Source organism: Diplotaxodon limnothrissa, linkage group LG1 (genome assembly GCF_057381915.1).
Source record: "Diplotaxodon limnothrissa isolate DT_005_m linkage group LG1, D_limnothrissa_male_GT1.1, whole genome shotgun sequence".
NCBI classification, from domain to species: Eukaryota; Metazoa; Chordata; class Actinopteri; order Cichliformes; family Cichlidae; genus Diplotaxodon; species Diplotaxodon limnothrissa.
Genome location: NC_140596.1, coordinates 12806591 through 12823125, shown reverse-complemented (window position 1 = coordinate 12823125; position 16535 = coordinate 12806591). Strand labels below are relative to the sequence as shown.

Genomic DNA, 16535 nt, shown 5'->3' with positions numbered 1-16535 from the left:
ACTGAGTTGATAATGTCTGATTTGTAAGAATTCTGGCTGTGGGATTACTATAAAGTAGTTTTATCCAAGAGATGAAATCTTGTCCCAGTTGAAATTTTTCTAGGACTGCAAAGAGGTAGGACCACTCCACATGGTCGAATGCCTTTTCGGCATCCAAGCTAAGTATAAGTAGGTCCTGTTGTACCTTGGGGGAATAGATTATATTAAATAGACGTCGAAGATTATTAAAAGAACTCCTGTTTGGAGTGAAACCTGTTTGGTCTGAATGCACCAATTTATCTATTACTGTGTTAAGTCTACTCGCTAGTATTTTAGCCAGAATTTTTTGATCAGAGTTTAATAGAGAAATAGGTCTATATGATCCCACTTCCTCCGGTGCTTTGCCTTTTTTTGGAAGTACTATAATAGTTGCTTCATTCAATGTTGGAGGTAGGGTGCTCATTTTGTATGCATGGTTATATAATTTAAATAGGTATGGACTTAATTTGATCTTAAAGTATTTATAAAACTCATTCCCTAACCCATCCGGGCCTGGACTCTTGTTGTTTTTTAGTAATCCGATAGTTTTTGTAATTTCTTCAATTGTGATCTTAGCGTTCAAAATATTGGCATTTGTCTGGTCTAACACAGGAAGATCACATTTATCTAAAAATTCCTGCATTTCATTAGGCCCTGCAGTGGGATGAGAAGTATAGAGGGATTCATAAAACTGTCTAAAGTTATCGTTAATATCTTTGTGTGATGTGACCAGATTTCCATTACTTGTTCTGATTTTATGAATCGCTCTGTCATTTTCTAGTTTCTTTAGTTGTCTGGCTAGCAACTTATGGGGTTTATCCCCAAATTCAAAATAGTTCTGTCTCACAAAAGTGAAGGTTCTATTAATATTAATAGATAATATTTGGTTTAGTTTATATTTTAGTGCACAAATAGTATTATACTTATCTAAAGAAGGAGCCATTGCATTATTGACGTCCAGTTCGTGGATTCTTTTTTCTAAATTTAGCTGTTCTAATTTATTCCTTTTGTTCCGTGACGCTTGATATGATATTATAAACCCCCTGATATAAGCTTTAAACGTTTCCCATAGTATATCTGGAGAGGTCTCAGCATTATCGTTTATATCAAAGAATAAAGACATCTGAGAGTTTATATATTGTTTAAATTCTAAATCGTTCAGTAATTGTGGGTCAAATCTCCAATTTCTGTATGTTTTAATGGGGTTACTAAGTGCAAAGGAGCAAGTAACGGGGCAGTGATCAGAGATAATAATATTATGATAGGTTGCATTTCGAATTAGGGGGAGCATTTTTCCATCCACCAAAAAATAATCAATCCTTGAATAACTATTGTGTACGTGGGAGTGGAAAGAATACTCTCTGCCTGATGGATTTAAAATTCTCCACGCATCACAGATATTCATATTCTTCATATATGTTTTAATAAAATTACTGCTTTTACACGGTGTGATTTTTTTGGACAAGGATTTATCCAAATATGGGTCTAGTACTAGGTTAAAGTCACCTCCAATTATTAAATTACTGTTGGGTATATCCGGAATTAAGCTGAAGACCTTTCTATAGAATTCTGGATCGTCATGGTTGGGCCCATAGACATTCAGTAGAATAATTGGAGTAGTATGCAGCTCCCCAGTCACTAATACATATCTCCCATTCTTATCAACTATAGTGGAGTTATGTTTGAATGGGGTATCTTTCTTAATTAAGATAGCTACCCCTCTAGTTTTGGCGGAAAGTGTTGAGTAGTACACCTGATTTATCCATCTACATTTAAGTTTATTGTGAGCCGCATTTTTCAAGTGAGTTTCTTGTAAAAAAATAATATCCACGTTAAGAGATTTCAAGTACGATAAAACTTTGCCTCTTTTAACAGGTTCATTTACACCCTTTACATTCCAAGTACAAAAAGTTAAATCCACATTTTTTACCTTTCCATTATCTTGCATTTGTATACTTTAGGGCGGCTTAATTCTCGTATTTTCCATATTCGTACAGTCGAGATATGGGTCCCAACCCTCACCCCCCACCCCCCTACCCGTGTGTAACCGTGACAAAAAAAAAAAGCTAGAATGACTAAAATATGTAAAATGGACTTAATGTTTCATCCGATATGATTCAAAATGAGTGATTGAACCCATAAATCCACGAGGAAAGCATTTAGAGGTCAGCACTGAGATTCTGTATGACTAAAAGTGTTTTTGCAACCACAGCTATCATGAATCCAAAGTTAAGGCACTTATGACTTGGCTACTCTTGTGACCAAGAAAAAACCCTCATCTTTTATTCCAATCATCTGCATGGTGCTTTCTGTCACTGCAGTGGGTGTGTTTGAATGGCAGAATCCTGTCGCCACAACAGATTGAAGGCAGCAGCTTTGTATTCTCTGCAAAAGGCTTAAAAGAAATAAAGGTGTTGGCTACTTTTCCTGAGAATGGATGTTCCTCACTTTTACATGACTGATCAGATGAAAGAAGTGTGTCTGAGAGGTTTGTTACATGAGGACATTAAATGAGGCATATGCCTGGTCAGAAAGAGCTCCAACCTTCCTAACAGTAACAGCCAGAGTCTGTATGACTGAGATTTTTAGCCAAAATACAATGACTTAAATTCTGTCTTAATTAAGAAGTAGAAATGTGTGCGTCATCCAGGAAAAAATAACCTCTTATTCCCTACTTCCTAACCACTTTCTGGCAAACAAATTTGATGACTAACTGTTGAACATATGGCAATATTTAACTGCTATTAAAGCAGATGCTTTCCTCTGGGGCCGGTGGAGACTAAAAACGGAGCTAAAAAAAACGGTGAATGTCACATTAAAATTCACCATTTGGCATGGAGTAACTAATAAATAACATTTTTTCTAACTTTAATAGGAATTTGAATTAACATTGTGTGTTGTGTGATATTTCTTTAGGTGGCCAAATTGAACCCCAAAGACAGCAGCTACTCACTGAGAGATGACTTCTACAGGCATGTGCAGAGAGACTGGCCAGGCTACAACGAGGAGGAGAAGCAGCTTGTCAGCCGGCTGCTGGCCAGGTGGGCTAGAGGCAGGGGGTCCCAGATGGATGCAAGTTATGCGCTCTCATTAAACAGCTTGTTTTTGTGTAACGTGCTGTACGTAAACGTGCCCTTTCACTTTTATGCCTGATATATCTTATGTATTAATTCCCCAGTGGTACTGGTGTTAGCTCATAAATAACAAGATGATGACTGAATCATTGAAACTTCATTTTGCACTTGTTATTCGCCGCATTAGAAAAGTAAGGTCTCCTGCACATCTTCTTTCACTCCCACGTGTTTCTGTATAGGTGCTAGTCAGCCCTCAGAGGCAGACCTTGTGTGTCCTTGCTATACAGAGAATCTTTTCCACCTTTAAGCTCGGCCATATTCGGGCTTCTGTAAACCAGCAAGACTAGGTGTTTATGAAATTCCCAAAGGTGCTTTGGTTGTGTCTGATTGCTTTTTTTCTCTCTTTCTGTTTGATAGGAAGTTGCAGCCACATATTGGCAACCAGTCGCGAAATCCTCAACCAAACCCATCAGTACTGAGGACGTCAGAGGATCAAAGCATAGCAAAAAATCTTGCAGTGGTAAATGGCTGTATTGTTCTCCATTTACCTTTCAGTATGTGTGAAAGTGGTTGATGTGGTTTTGAACGGATGTTGCTTCTTTACGTCAGTGTAAATGTGTGCCCTTTGCCCTCTAGTCTTTACCTTTGTCTGCTGGAATTAAAGTTTATTCATGAAGTTTGTATGAGAATGTTTCAGAGATGTATTTCTTGTTTTTCCCTGTCTGTTTCCCTAGAAACGCCCTGTGCCTTTTGACTCACAGGAAAGACTAGCAGCTAAGAGACAAAAACTCACAGACCAGAGGTTACAACAGCAGCCAGCTGTAAACGGACTCTTAAACAATAAAGGAGGACACAATGATGCAACTCCTTCCCTTAACCCAAGTTTCCACACAAAGACTGAGTTTCAAAGGACAGATAACCATACTGATAACCAAAATGGTTTACCAGGGAGCCATAATTCCTTTCCTCTAATGCACAAACTATCTAGCACTTCTGACACGCCTGTTTCAGAGACCAGGGAGCAAGAACCCAAAGTAAGCAGCCTCCAGCCAACCCAGCGTGACTCCAACTGCGCTCAGCCACAGCTCGCCAACAGCCAGCACAGAAAGAAGAAATCGAAAAAGCACAAGGACAAGGAGCGCGAGAAATTTAAAGACGACCATAGGACTGACTGGTTAAAGACGAATAATGAGCTCGAGAAGAATCCAGACAAACTTGACAGTAAGGCCTTCTTTCCCCTGTGTATTAAAAAAAACAAAACTAAAAAACATCTTGTAATGTTTTCCAGATCATTAAGTCAGTGATTGTAGTTTTGCTTTTTCATCCAACATTCCCCCAAATTCCTGTCAGCTGGATTTAAATGCCCCTTCTTCATTGCTGCCTCTCGTGTTAAATTAAACTACTTCGTTTATTTTGGCACTGGCGCTGTTTCGTCCATTTAAACCCAACTGGATAATCGTATTAGCAAAAAGTTAAACAGATGTACCTAATAAATGGGCAGGTGAGTGCATGTGAAGTCCCCCCTTGCAACCCAGTGCTGTATCAGCACAGTATTATCTCATGACTGTATGTGCTTCCTGAAGCTCCCCCTCTTGAGTCCTCAGTGTGTTATGTGGCTGACTGACTCAACAACAGCTTGGGTCTCTAAGCCTAGAGGTCTCCTGACACCCACAGGCTCTTAGCTAGTCTGAACAGAGGCAGAGATGAACACACACACAGACACACTGTGGCTTTTAGCAAAATAAAAAACATATTGCTTAATATTCAGACAATGGCAAAGATCCACATGGATGACTGTACTGATTCGACTGCAGCTAATGATATTTTCTTTTTCTTACGTTCTTGCTCCAGATCCTGACATAACAAATACTGTGGTTTCTGAGGAGAAGCCAGATTATGTGCTGTAAGTCTGAACATGTTTTCAAGTTATTTTTTGATGACCTGCTAGAATCTTTTGCTTTTGTTTAGGCAAGGCAAGGCAAGTTTATTTGTATAGCACAAGTCAACAACAAGGTGATTCAATGAAGTAGATGACAAGGATTCAAGAACAAACTGTGTAGGATGACATTGTAGGCTTGTGCTACCATCTCGTGGCAGAAAGAGGTACTACACAAGAAGTAAACGAAATTAGGGAAATGGGCAGTTTAGAAATTTGCACAAAAAATATTGTGATTGTATCTCTAGGAAAGAATTCATATGGAAGAGAGTCTCTTGAAGGCTCAATGTTGCATAAGATTATTTCTATCTTCTGTGGTGGTCTTTACATTATCACACACTATGTTTCTGTGTCTACTTATAGAAAATACAGCCCCATAACAAGTTTAGAGCAACGTGAGCAGTACCAGGAGGATTTCTGCGCTGAGTATGATGAGTACAAAGACCTCCATTCCCGGATTGCCACCATAACTCACATGTTCATTCAGCTGGGCTCTAAAATCAAGAGCCTGTCCCCTGGTACTCAAGAATATAAGGTACATGATATATGCAGATATGCAAGTGCTCAGTTTGGACTGTTAGTCTCTATGTGGAAACTAATATTAACAACTTTGTGTTTTGTACCATTTAGACAATGGAAGACCAAATACTAGAAAAGTACAACAAGTATCGCAAGGTAAGTCAGACACATTGAAGTCGTTTTTCTTGTAGTTCACATATTTGAGATTTATTTCAGATTTATCACCTATTGCTCCTCTTTTTTTGTGCTCTTATAGTCTTAAATGTACATTTCAATGCTTAAATAGCTTGATTTTTTTTAAGCAATTAAATTCTGTGAAAGCTGCTTTTATTAAACAGCGAGTAGTTAACCTAAACTAAACAAAGACAATCTTTAAGATTGATCCTCAATATGTTAGTGGTTGAGAAAGAAATCGTTTTATTTATTGTTAATTGTTTATTTTTTATTTATTTGAGAGAATGTGGATTGTATGGTGTAGGCTGGCACTAGTTTAAGAAGGTTTTTTGCAGTTGCTCTATTTAGGATTTCCACCTGTCTACTATGTAAGTTTTGTAGGCGTGAACATAGAGGAAAACCATGTAAAACTCTTTTAATAATACACTTTTTTTTTTTGTCTCCACAGAAGTTCCCCGGTTACCGGGAAGAAAAGAAACGCTGCGAGTATCTCCACGAAAAACTTTCATATATCAAGCAGCTCATCATGGACTATGACGTCTCTAAAGCTTCCTCGTAGCAGATTTTCATATATGCATACACAAACAGAGTGTGAAACAAAGAGTTTTTATATGGTGAAAAGGTTTTACGGTATATGAAAAAGGCAGACACTATTGCAGACCACAAATGATGCCGTGAGCGTTGATGATATTAAATCTATAGCAGATTTCTGTTGTGGTCTTTTAGTTGTGTAGTTATGACTTCTTAAAAGATATCTCATGGATTTAAGAAGTCAGAGGGAGAGGCAAAGAGAGAGTCTTGGCACTAATGAGGACTGTGAACCTCACTTTGCCAAGACAGATACATTTCCTAAAACCTTCTGTCAGCCAGACTCGGTGTCAGACATTTGAATTGAAATATATCAAAGGTAGAAGTGACTTTAACTTATTCCCTTTGTTTTTGAGACTTGCTCAGTCAAACATTGCCTCAGGCGGTTTTTCACTCTCTTTTTTTTAACATTTAAAGATTTAAATAAGCAGCATAAAAGAGACACTACAGTTCAGGTTCTTATCAAAGCACCCTAATTTGCGATTAATGACAGAAGCTGTGCACTGCAAAGAAAAAGAGAAAATGAAATGATTCAAATAATTTTTTTTCAGATTTATCCTTCATGTCTTATTATGCAAAGTGGGTGAGATTTTTTCCCCTCTCTTTTTCCACCTGCAGTGCTTCAGGCATTTATCTTGGAGGAAGGGATGTTTTAGAGTTCTGAATTATGTTTGTTCTGTACTGGAAATAAGTGGAATAATTGTCACCCTGTGGCAAAACAAAAAGTCATGTAAGATAATGACATTTTGCGATGCAGCCTGTAAGAGGTTCCTGCTGTTTAGCTGGAGTCAGCTGGTTTCTTACTTTTTATGAAGTATGCGATCTTCACATCTCACACACTAAATTGATTCGGGCTCATTTTGAAAGCTGCTGAATCCAATTAGCAAAAATTTGTTCTCAATTACCTGGTTAAACATGTTAAGAGCTTCAGGTTCACATGAAACTTACTGCAATAAGTCGATATGTGCCGTATTTATTAAGTATTTATTAAGTACACTCCCTTTCTTTTGCTAAACTGACCAAAATGCTCAGACGTCATTAATAAGCAAGCAGCAAGTCTAGTTTAAAGTATTTAAACCTACTGGAAAGAAGTGTCTTTGTCTCTTTTTACATAGAACTACTGATGTATTTATTTTGAAATGATTTTCCTCATTCCTGTGTCGCTGGTCTCCACAGATCGTGGTAGCCGGTCTTGGTAGATCTAAGTGTTTGTATCCATCAAGAGGGGGAGAGGTTGTAGATGAAAGTATCATAACTTACTGTGTGTTTTGTCTCTGCAGCCCCAAAGGACTCTAAATATTAAAAGATTAATATAGCTACAGAAGGCCTCGGTAGCAGTGAATAGACACGTCACCTAACTCTCCAGCTATGTTTGAAACCATTCACTTGTACACTATAAAAATAGATTAAAAGAATGAGGCACATAGCAAACCTGTTACTTTAAAATTCAGTGCTGCTGTGAACATTTTTTAGATCACAATGGCAAAAACTACTTTATTTTTTTCATGAATTGGCACATTGATGTGGCAAGGATATTGGAAAGTTGTGGGGTCAGTTATGATCCTGGAAATCTGTGCAAGGTTTCCAACATCATGGGGTTTGATTTATTGTAATTTTCCACTTCTAAGTACTACATCGTTGTGTTTCGTAGTGAGCCATGGCTCATAGAGACAAAGCAACAAGGTTTACTGCAGCAGAAGCCTTGATGCAATTAAAAGCAGCTCAGTTAGATGAAAACAGTTAAATGAACAGAACAGTTTGCATTCATTTTAGTAGGCACACTTGTTCAACTCATTTTTAAAGACCAAATCAGCCAATCACATGGCAGCAACTCAATGCATTTAGGCATGTAGACAAGACCTGCTGAAGTTCAAACCAAGCATCAGAATGGGGAAGAAAGGTGATTAAGTGCCTTTGAAGTTGGCGCGGTTGTTTGTGCTAGAATCCCAGCTGGTCTGTGCATTTCAGAAACTGCTGACCTGCTGGGATTTTTCCCACACCACCAACTCCATGGTTTACAGACAATGGTCCAAAAAAAGAGACAATATCCAGTGAGCTGCTGTTCTCTGGGCGAAAATGCTTTGTTGATGTCACAGGAGAATAACCAGACTGATTCAGGCTGACAGGAAGGCAACAGTAACCACTTCTTAAAACTGAGGTATGCAGTTTGAACATTGCAGCAGAATGCCACACTGGTTGGAACTCCTGTCAACTAAGAACAGGCTACAGTTTCGGCACACTCACCAAAATTGGGGAAAAAAGACTGAAGAAATGTTACTCAGTCTGAGGAGTGTTCATTTCAGCTGTTACACTGGGGACAGAATTTGGCATTTTCTCGGCACACTTTGGCCCCTTACCACACGAGCATCATTTAAATAATGATAAACGACCATTAGGATAAGGTGACCTGTCACGACGTTCAAATCATCTCAAACTGGTTTTTCAACACGACAATGAGTTCACTATACTCAAATGAGCTCCACAGCCACTACATTACAATTGAATAGAGCACCTTTGAGATACAGTGGATTAAGAACTCCACATCGTGGATGTGCAGGTGACGAATCTGCAACAGCTGTGTGAAGCTGTTGCACACAGCAACAGCTTGTGCAACAAGCTGAGGAATGTTTTCAGCACCTTGTTGAATATGTGCTGTTCCGAAGGCAAACGGGGGTCCAGCCCATGCTAGCCAGATATACCTAATGAAGTGTCCGCGTAGGTACAATGAACATAAATGCCGTCATTAAAGAAGTATTCCCGTGTAAATTGGATAATTAACCCCACAGTCATTTTACTTATGAGAAAAGTTCACCTTTATGAGGGTTGATGTTCATATTGTGTTGCTTTTTTTGGCTTATTAGAAAATAAAAGTAGTTAACTGAGGATGTTTTATAGTGTACAGTGACGGGTTTCAAGAAGCTGCCACTATATTGGTAAAATGTGTGCATTTGCTAACTTACTATATGTTGTAGTATTTAGGTATTTTAAGCTTGGAGAGCTGAGTCTCAACTTTTAATCAGTGCCTATTCAGAGTGTATTTGTCCATTGTGGCTGCAGCTTTTGTATTGAATGTCATTACACAGTCATTGACATAGAAGCCTTAAGGATACTTATATAGTCTTCAAACTGCCAATATCAAGATGCTCATTATCCATACACACACTCATCTGTTATCTGCCTTATTACTACTGTTTGCTGTTTAAAACTGTTTAAATGATTGCCAACAGTGGCTTTCTGTATTCTTAATGTAATTTAACGTTCTCTGTTTCCTGTGATGACATTGCTTACTCATTTGTTGCATTTGTAATCATTCTGGTACATTTTTGCTTTATTCATCACTGAGGTAAATGTGCAGGCATTCACCATTAAGAATAACACTTATATATTTCTAATGCTGCCGATATTCCTGTTGACACCCTGTTTTACTTTCTGAGCACACAGAGTAGTTTGATTTGAAAATTTGCCTTTTAGTGATTTCGGCCATATTTCAAGCACAAAAAGCCCAATCTTAAAAGTAACAATTGACGAACAAGTGGTAATTATGAAAAGATTTATAGAAAGAAAGGAATAGATGTGTCAGATTATTGATGGAAAACCATAATTATTTTTGGATTGTTGTGATTAAGAGGGTATGATTATATTTGGGCGATTGAGCAGGATAAAAGTATCACCAACAATGAAGACCCGGAGAGGAGCGTATGCATTATGAACTGCATTTTACAGTTGTGTACTTTCTCTTCTTCTATTGTGCAAATTTCAAACAAATAAAACCATCAAAGAGATCTATAACCACAGACATTTTTCTTTGTAGATCGCTCTTATTTTTTTGTGCACACAGCAATCATGTTTTCTTTATGCACGCAGGCACCCTCATACACAGGTATACGTAGAAGCCAAGAAATTATTGTATAAGACATTTTATATTTTTCTGTTTTATAAAGGGCTAACAACAATGTTGTCAGTTTGTGATAAAAATCCATTTGCAGATGATTATCCTGCAGCAAGAGAGTTTTCCTTTGTCAAAAGTGTAAGAACTGCAAACTTTAAAACTTAAAGTGTCAAATGTAAAGGATGGGCTAAATCAAGATCTTTAAAATTCAAGCTTTTAGATCCTGAATAATAATATGTTTTGTTTCCTTAATTGTTAAAGCGAAGGCCAGCTGGCTATAAAATCCTGTCAGTTAACACAGTGCAATACCATATCATTATAATGCTTCACATGCATGAAACAGTCCTATTAATTTTGCATTTTGGTATACTTGGAGGGTAACTGTAAACTGTATAATAAAGATGGTCATAGCATGCGTTTTGAAAGCCACATTCATTTTATTATAATTGCTTCATTTTTGCCTGTTTAGCTGGAAGTTACCATATTTGAGAATGTAGGTTAAGTCATCAGCTAACACTAGTAACTGTGGTTAGCAAGCTGCATTGATAAACTGTACAGATGCAGTGCCTGAATACACACATCTGCTACTTACTGCAAAGATACAGACTAACTCTGGTATCCAGATGGATGAGATCTGAAAACATTCACAGAGTTGCAAGGCGGCACTTGAGGCACAAAACACTATTTTATATACTGTTAACTACCATGTTATAAAAGGAGAACAACAGAAGACCATCAGCTTGTCCCTATGTTGACCTCATCCCAGTATCATTCTCCAACTTGCAATGAAAAACACAGACCAGTTCAGTTAAGTTTTGGCTGCTTATTCATGTGTGCTGGGTTCAGCGGGTTGAGTAGTTGCAAGGCTGACATGCTTGAAGAGTTCTATTAAAATGATAGCACAAAAGAAATACTGTTTATGACTGCTGCTGTGATTTTGTGTTATATAAATAAAATTGGGAGCGACCACCAGAGAAACTGCACTCGTTGGTATTATAATTGGTTTGAATTTTTAGCTGCAGAGGTTGCTGCTTAGTGCAAAAAAGTGTCTTTAATGTGTGTAAAATTTTTCTATACATCATACAGATGTTGGCACTTGCAGTAGGCAAAGATTGGTCCACTCGTCTAACAGGAGAGTGGGAACAGATAAATATGCATATGCTATAAGTAAAGTATGATTTTGAGAAACAGAAACCCTTAAACCACATGGAATAACATTCAAAGATAAATGAGAAAGAGAGAGTCCTCCTCAGTATGTCATTTATAAATACAGGTATGTCTCTCCATCTGTTACTGTTACATCATGTAGAGCTATCACAGTAACAATCGTAATCATAGTCATAATAAAATATCTATATTTATAAATGGCATACTAAAGCAGGGCAATGTCTATAAATGCTAAATTAAGTACTCTATAATACCTTACCAATACTTTAATAATGCTTAATAGTGTGAAATTATTAAAAAGTGCTACCAAATATAAAAAAAATATACCTTCTGCTTTACAGAAAGTGCACATAAGAATAATATTTTATCAGTCATTTATCACAAGAGTAGAACATGCACTTTCTTCAGACATAGATTAGATCGCAGGGCTGCAGATCTCACTGTGACCGTTCTTCTGTAGCATCCACGCCGGTGTGTAGCTCCTCCTGACACAAAGCAGCTTTAAACCGCGGTCGGGGTGGAGCCAGTCGGTTGTCATAGCGACCGTGAAACATCAAGCCCGTTCAGAGTTCACAAAGCTGAGGTAAGACCAACATATCCATTTTCAGTGCTTTTCCACTCTGGTCTAAAATTACACTTACACTAAAATACTTTTGTTTGTGATCTAATAGTTGTTTTACAAGCTGCCCCTTTTTTGTCCTGAGTTAAACAGCTTTATATGACGATTTTTTATCTGTGGTGTCAGCTCATTGTTAGCCTCCAGGCTAACCAGCAGTGATGGGAGTGTAGTGTTGTGGATAGTTTTGTGTTGTGTGTCAGAACAATGAGGTGACTGCTGTCTCCAGATAGAAAAAGGAGTGATACACCTGCTGCTGTCAGACCTACAGGATTTAGGCTGTGATGTTCTCCTTTATAGTGGACAGAAATTATTTTTGTGTGGCATCTTATTGAAAAATGAACAGCTGATTGTTCTGTAAATAGTTTGAAATGGTTATTTAGAAAATCAAGGTAAAAGGTAAATAGATGCAAATAACTTTATTGTTTGCAAAACTTGTGCATAGGATTTTAAAATTGACCATTTATATTTGCATTTAAAGTTATGAAATATGATTCATTATACATGTTTGTGGTTGTTACAGTAAAAAATATAACTTTTTCTACTCTGATTTTATGTTTTTTGTGTGATTTTAGATCATTGTGTTAATACAGTATGTCAAAATGAAAACATAACTGTAAATTCAGACACGTGAGGTTGTGCTGAAAAGGAAGATACCAAACAAGGAAAGGTAAATAGTTTTTAAAGGTAAAATTTAGAGAAAACATCAAAAGTAGTTAAAAATGGCTGCAGTTACAACCTGGACCCCACAGGGTTAAACGTTTTTTTGTTTTTGTTTTTTAAAGTAACGCAATAGTTACTTTTCAAGTAATTAATTACTTTTAGAAAATTGTAACTCAGTTACTAACTCAGTTACTTTTTTGAAGAAGTAACTAGTAACTATAATTAATTACTTTTCAAAGTAACTTGCCCAACACTGCTAACCAGTGACCTCACTGAACTCTTTTTCAGCCACATCTAGGCCGTATGAATCAGTCTGTGTGTAAAGTTGTAAACTCTATGCTCTAAAGTATTTAGTGAACGACATCAAGTGTTACGAAAAGGGCTAATCTGATTCATTTTGTTATTTTATTTATTTCCAATAAATACTTTCAGCGGCATATAAATAGTATCAGCTTTTTCCACTGTGACATTTAAGGCTATTTCAGTTCCTGCATAGTAACGACCATATTCTACATGTTTTTGGAATACTTTATACTGAATTAACTTCAGGGCTTTTTCTAGCTAATAAAGGGGCAGATGAGTAAAATCTATATATAGTTAAAGCAGTGAGTCTGTGTTGTCTTATTTCACAGACATCTATTTCTTTCTAAAAAAAAAAAAAATTTCTGTTGTGGAGGTAAACAAAGACGACATGAGAGCTCTCGATTCTCTCTCCAGGTTTATTCTTCATCACAAGAAAAGAAATGGAATCAGCCCATAACGCAAAGACATCCAGGGATGAGACACCTACTTTGGAACTTACTGGTATGATGCAGGTACAAAGATCTTGACATGTAAAGTTTTAAGTTTAACTATCTCATGCATTAATTATGAGGGCCTCAGTCACGATTTTGTCCTTAGATTTTTATTCCTCTTTAAGCACAAAAAGAAAAACAACCCAAAAATGCAATTGAAATTTTGTTCATGAACTCATTTTTCAGGGAGTTACAAACATGTCCACTCATTTGGACACCATGCATTTGATTCCTAAACCAAAGAAATATGTATTTAACAAACCAATAATAGAACATGATTTACTTTGTGAAAACTGTCAATAAGACATTTTGAAAGCTCATAATCTGATGTTTTCTCACATTTTTATATCCATGTAGCATCATGGCATCTGTTGGCACTTGGCCAAAGTGAGAACTTGATTTTTGTGTAGACCAGTATGAAATATATCCAGTCAACTCTGAACCAGCAAACAGAGCTATTCCATTTTTTTACAATGAAGAAAACAAAGGTTGTCAAATAAAAATAACAGTTTCGTTAAACAAAATGTAGATGTTTTCATACTCATTCTAATTTAGAAATGTGTTATTTGAAGAATTATGAATTGAAACTAGGGGTGCAACAATACACAAAATTCACGGTTCGGTTCAGTTCGATACTTTGGTGTCACGGTTCGATATTTTTTCGATACAAAAAAAATGTTCATGCCTTTTTAATTTGTCATTTATTAAAATTATAAATATATATTTTAACTCAAAAGTACAGTTTTTAAATTTAATGTTGCTGAAACAAAAGTAATTTAAAAAATAAATCTGATTGAGGAATCACTCATCTTTGGAAAAGAGAGTTTATTACAGAGAAATGGCTCTTTCCAAAATAAAAGCTATACTATACGCTTCTTCTGGGCTATATTCTCAGCAGCATATTGTAGCGGGTCAGGGCTGTTCGGGGTTCTGTTTGTACAGTTATGTTTTGTTTATGTTGCCATAGTGACGGGTGACGCCCTCTCGCTGCGACGGTGTGTCCTTCCGGGGGCAGAGGGCGCCCTGTGTGTTGTTGCTGTGCGGTTGCCGCGCTGAGCAGTTAGCTAGCGGCAGCGTTCTTCTGCAGATGTCAATAAACGGCTGTGCTCCCTGGCTAGCTCACGGGAAGCAAGACCAAACGACACCTCCGTCTCCTCCTTGTCTGAGCTCGCCACATTGGTGTCAGAAGTGGGATGATGGTGGCACTCCATGTTCTGACCCGAGTGACTTTTCCCCCGCCGGTGTTCCAGATCTACTGGCGTTTAGATCAACTGGCGTTGGTCGAACAGATGTGTGTCAGTCTTGCGTTTCAGGAGCTGCTACCGACAAACCAGCAAAAAAACGCCAAATGTGTCACCTGTGACACTTGTGAGGTTGTCTCAAACACACTCCGTCAGTCTTGATGCTGTTGAACAACAAAATGTTTAAAAATGTGGCGAGTTCACCTGGTGATATCCTCATGCGCGACGCGATCGCGAAAACAGCAAACAAGTAACACCACGCCGTTGTTGTTCACAGGACACAAAGAGTAAACGATCGGGAGACTCTTGTCGTCGTTATCGTTCCCCTCGCACGGTTTATTCCTCCGAATTCAGCGTTTTTGCTTCACAACTACAGCGTGCTGTTTACTTTGTGCACTAACATGGAGTCGAGTCAACCAGCGCCACCTCTGGCCAAGTGCCACAGCCTACAGCCAGATCAACCTGTGACACACATCTGCACCACGTTTGAATTCGTGTCATGCACATTTGTACCTTTCAATTGTGTCTGTTTGTGCGTCATGCAAACAAACCTTTGAAATGAATGAAATGATATCATATATTTATTATCAGCCTACATTTGTACAAAATGCCAAATGACATACACATAAGAATCACCATCCTGATATCAATACTTTTGCCCATACGAAAAATGTCGTGAACACACTAATATTTCACCAGTGTTGTAACATCACATGTCGTTAGCGTAGTCTGTCTGTGTCTGCCCTCTGCAAACAAACATGTTAGAGTTGGTTGTGATATACAGTCTGCATAAGTGTGGTCAATCTAATAAACATTTGTAAGGAGATGGCAGTTACTGTGAATGTACAGCAGGTGATTAGTAATAAACAGCCAGACAATGACTCTGACAATCTCATTCAATCTTGCAGATTGCACCTTCTGTGGAAAGTGGTACCACACGGTGTGTGTGGACTTCCCTTGTGCAGAAGGCGACTACAAATGTTGTGGGTGCTAAATAAACAGAAAAAAGTGATCCCTGTTGTCTTTGCTTACTGATTGTTTTTAGTGTTGACAATCCACATTGCTGGCATTGCATCTTTCAACATGTTTGTGGGCAGATTTGGATGTACCAGGGGTAAGTGCAGCCACTCAGCCTCTACTCACTGTGATCATAGCAGCAGGTGCAGATGTGTCACAAGTTAATCTAGTAGTGGGCTATGGTCATGTGTTAGTGGTGGGAACAGTCATATCCACTCACTCTCACTGGCTGTTTATTACTAATCACTGTGTAACTGCTGTGAATTCACAGTAACTGCTGTCTCCTTACAAATGTTCATTAGATTAACCACACTTATACAGACTGTATATAACTCCAGCCATGTTGATGAATTGCCTATATTGGCTGGAAATATTCATTTTCAGGGAAAAGACACAGACAGACTATGCTAGCGACATGTGATGTTACAACACTAATGAAATATTGATGTGTCATATTTGTCCAAGGCGTATTTCATTGTTATGGAAAAAGAGAATATCAAAATCATGATGACCAATTGGAGTGGTGATTTCTATGACTTTGTGTATATAATTTGGAATTTTGTACAAATGTAGGCCAATAAGGAATATATGATATAATTTCATTCTTTTCAAAGGTTTATTTGCATGACGCACAAACAGACACAATTGAAAGGTACAAATGTGCATGACACGAATTCAAACGTGGTGCAGATGTGTGTCACAGGTTGATCTGGCTGTAGGCTGTGGCACTTGGCCAGAGGTGGCGCTGGTTGACTCGACTCCATGTTAGTGCACAAAGTAAACAGCACGCTGTAGTTGTGAAGCAAAAACGCTGAATTCGGAGGAATAAACCGTGCGAG

General features: G+C 37.8%; 1 protein-coding gene across 1 annotated transcript in view; it reads left to right on the top strand.

Annotated features, from left to right (window-relative positions):
- LOC146639488 (RNA polymerase II elongation factor ELL-like) overlaps positions 1 to 6687 on the top strand; it is a 39717-nt gene extending 33030 nt beyond the window's left edge. The window contains exons 6-12 of the mRNA XM_085366701.1: positions 2935 to 3059; positions 3510 to 3612; positions 3827 to 4313; positions 4944 to 4995; positions 5392 to 5563; positions 5659 to 5703; positions 6170 to 6687. Coding sequence (XP_085222827.1) covers positions 2935 to 3059; positions 3510 to 3612; positions 3827 to 4313; positions 4944 to 4995; positions 5392 to 5563; positions 5659 to 5703; positions 6170 to 6280 — 1095 coding nt within the window. The 3' untranslated portion in view covers positions 6281 to 6687. The remainder of the gene's footprint in view (positions 1 to 2934; positions 3060 to 3509; positions 3613 to 3826; positions 4314 to 4943; positions 4996 to 5391; positions 5564 to 5658; positions 5704 to 6169) is intronic.
- The last annotated feature ends 9848 nt before the right edge of the window (positions 6688 to 16535 follow it).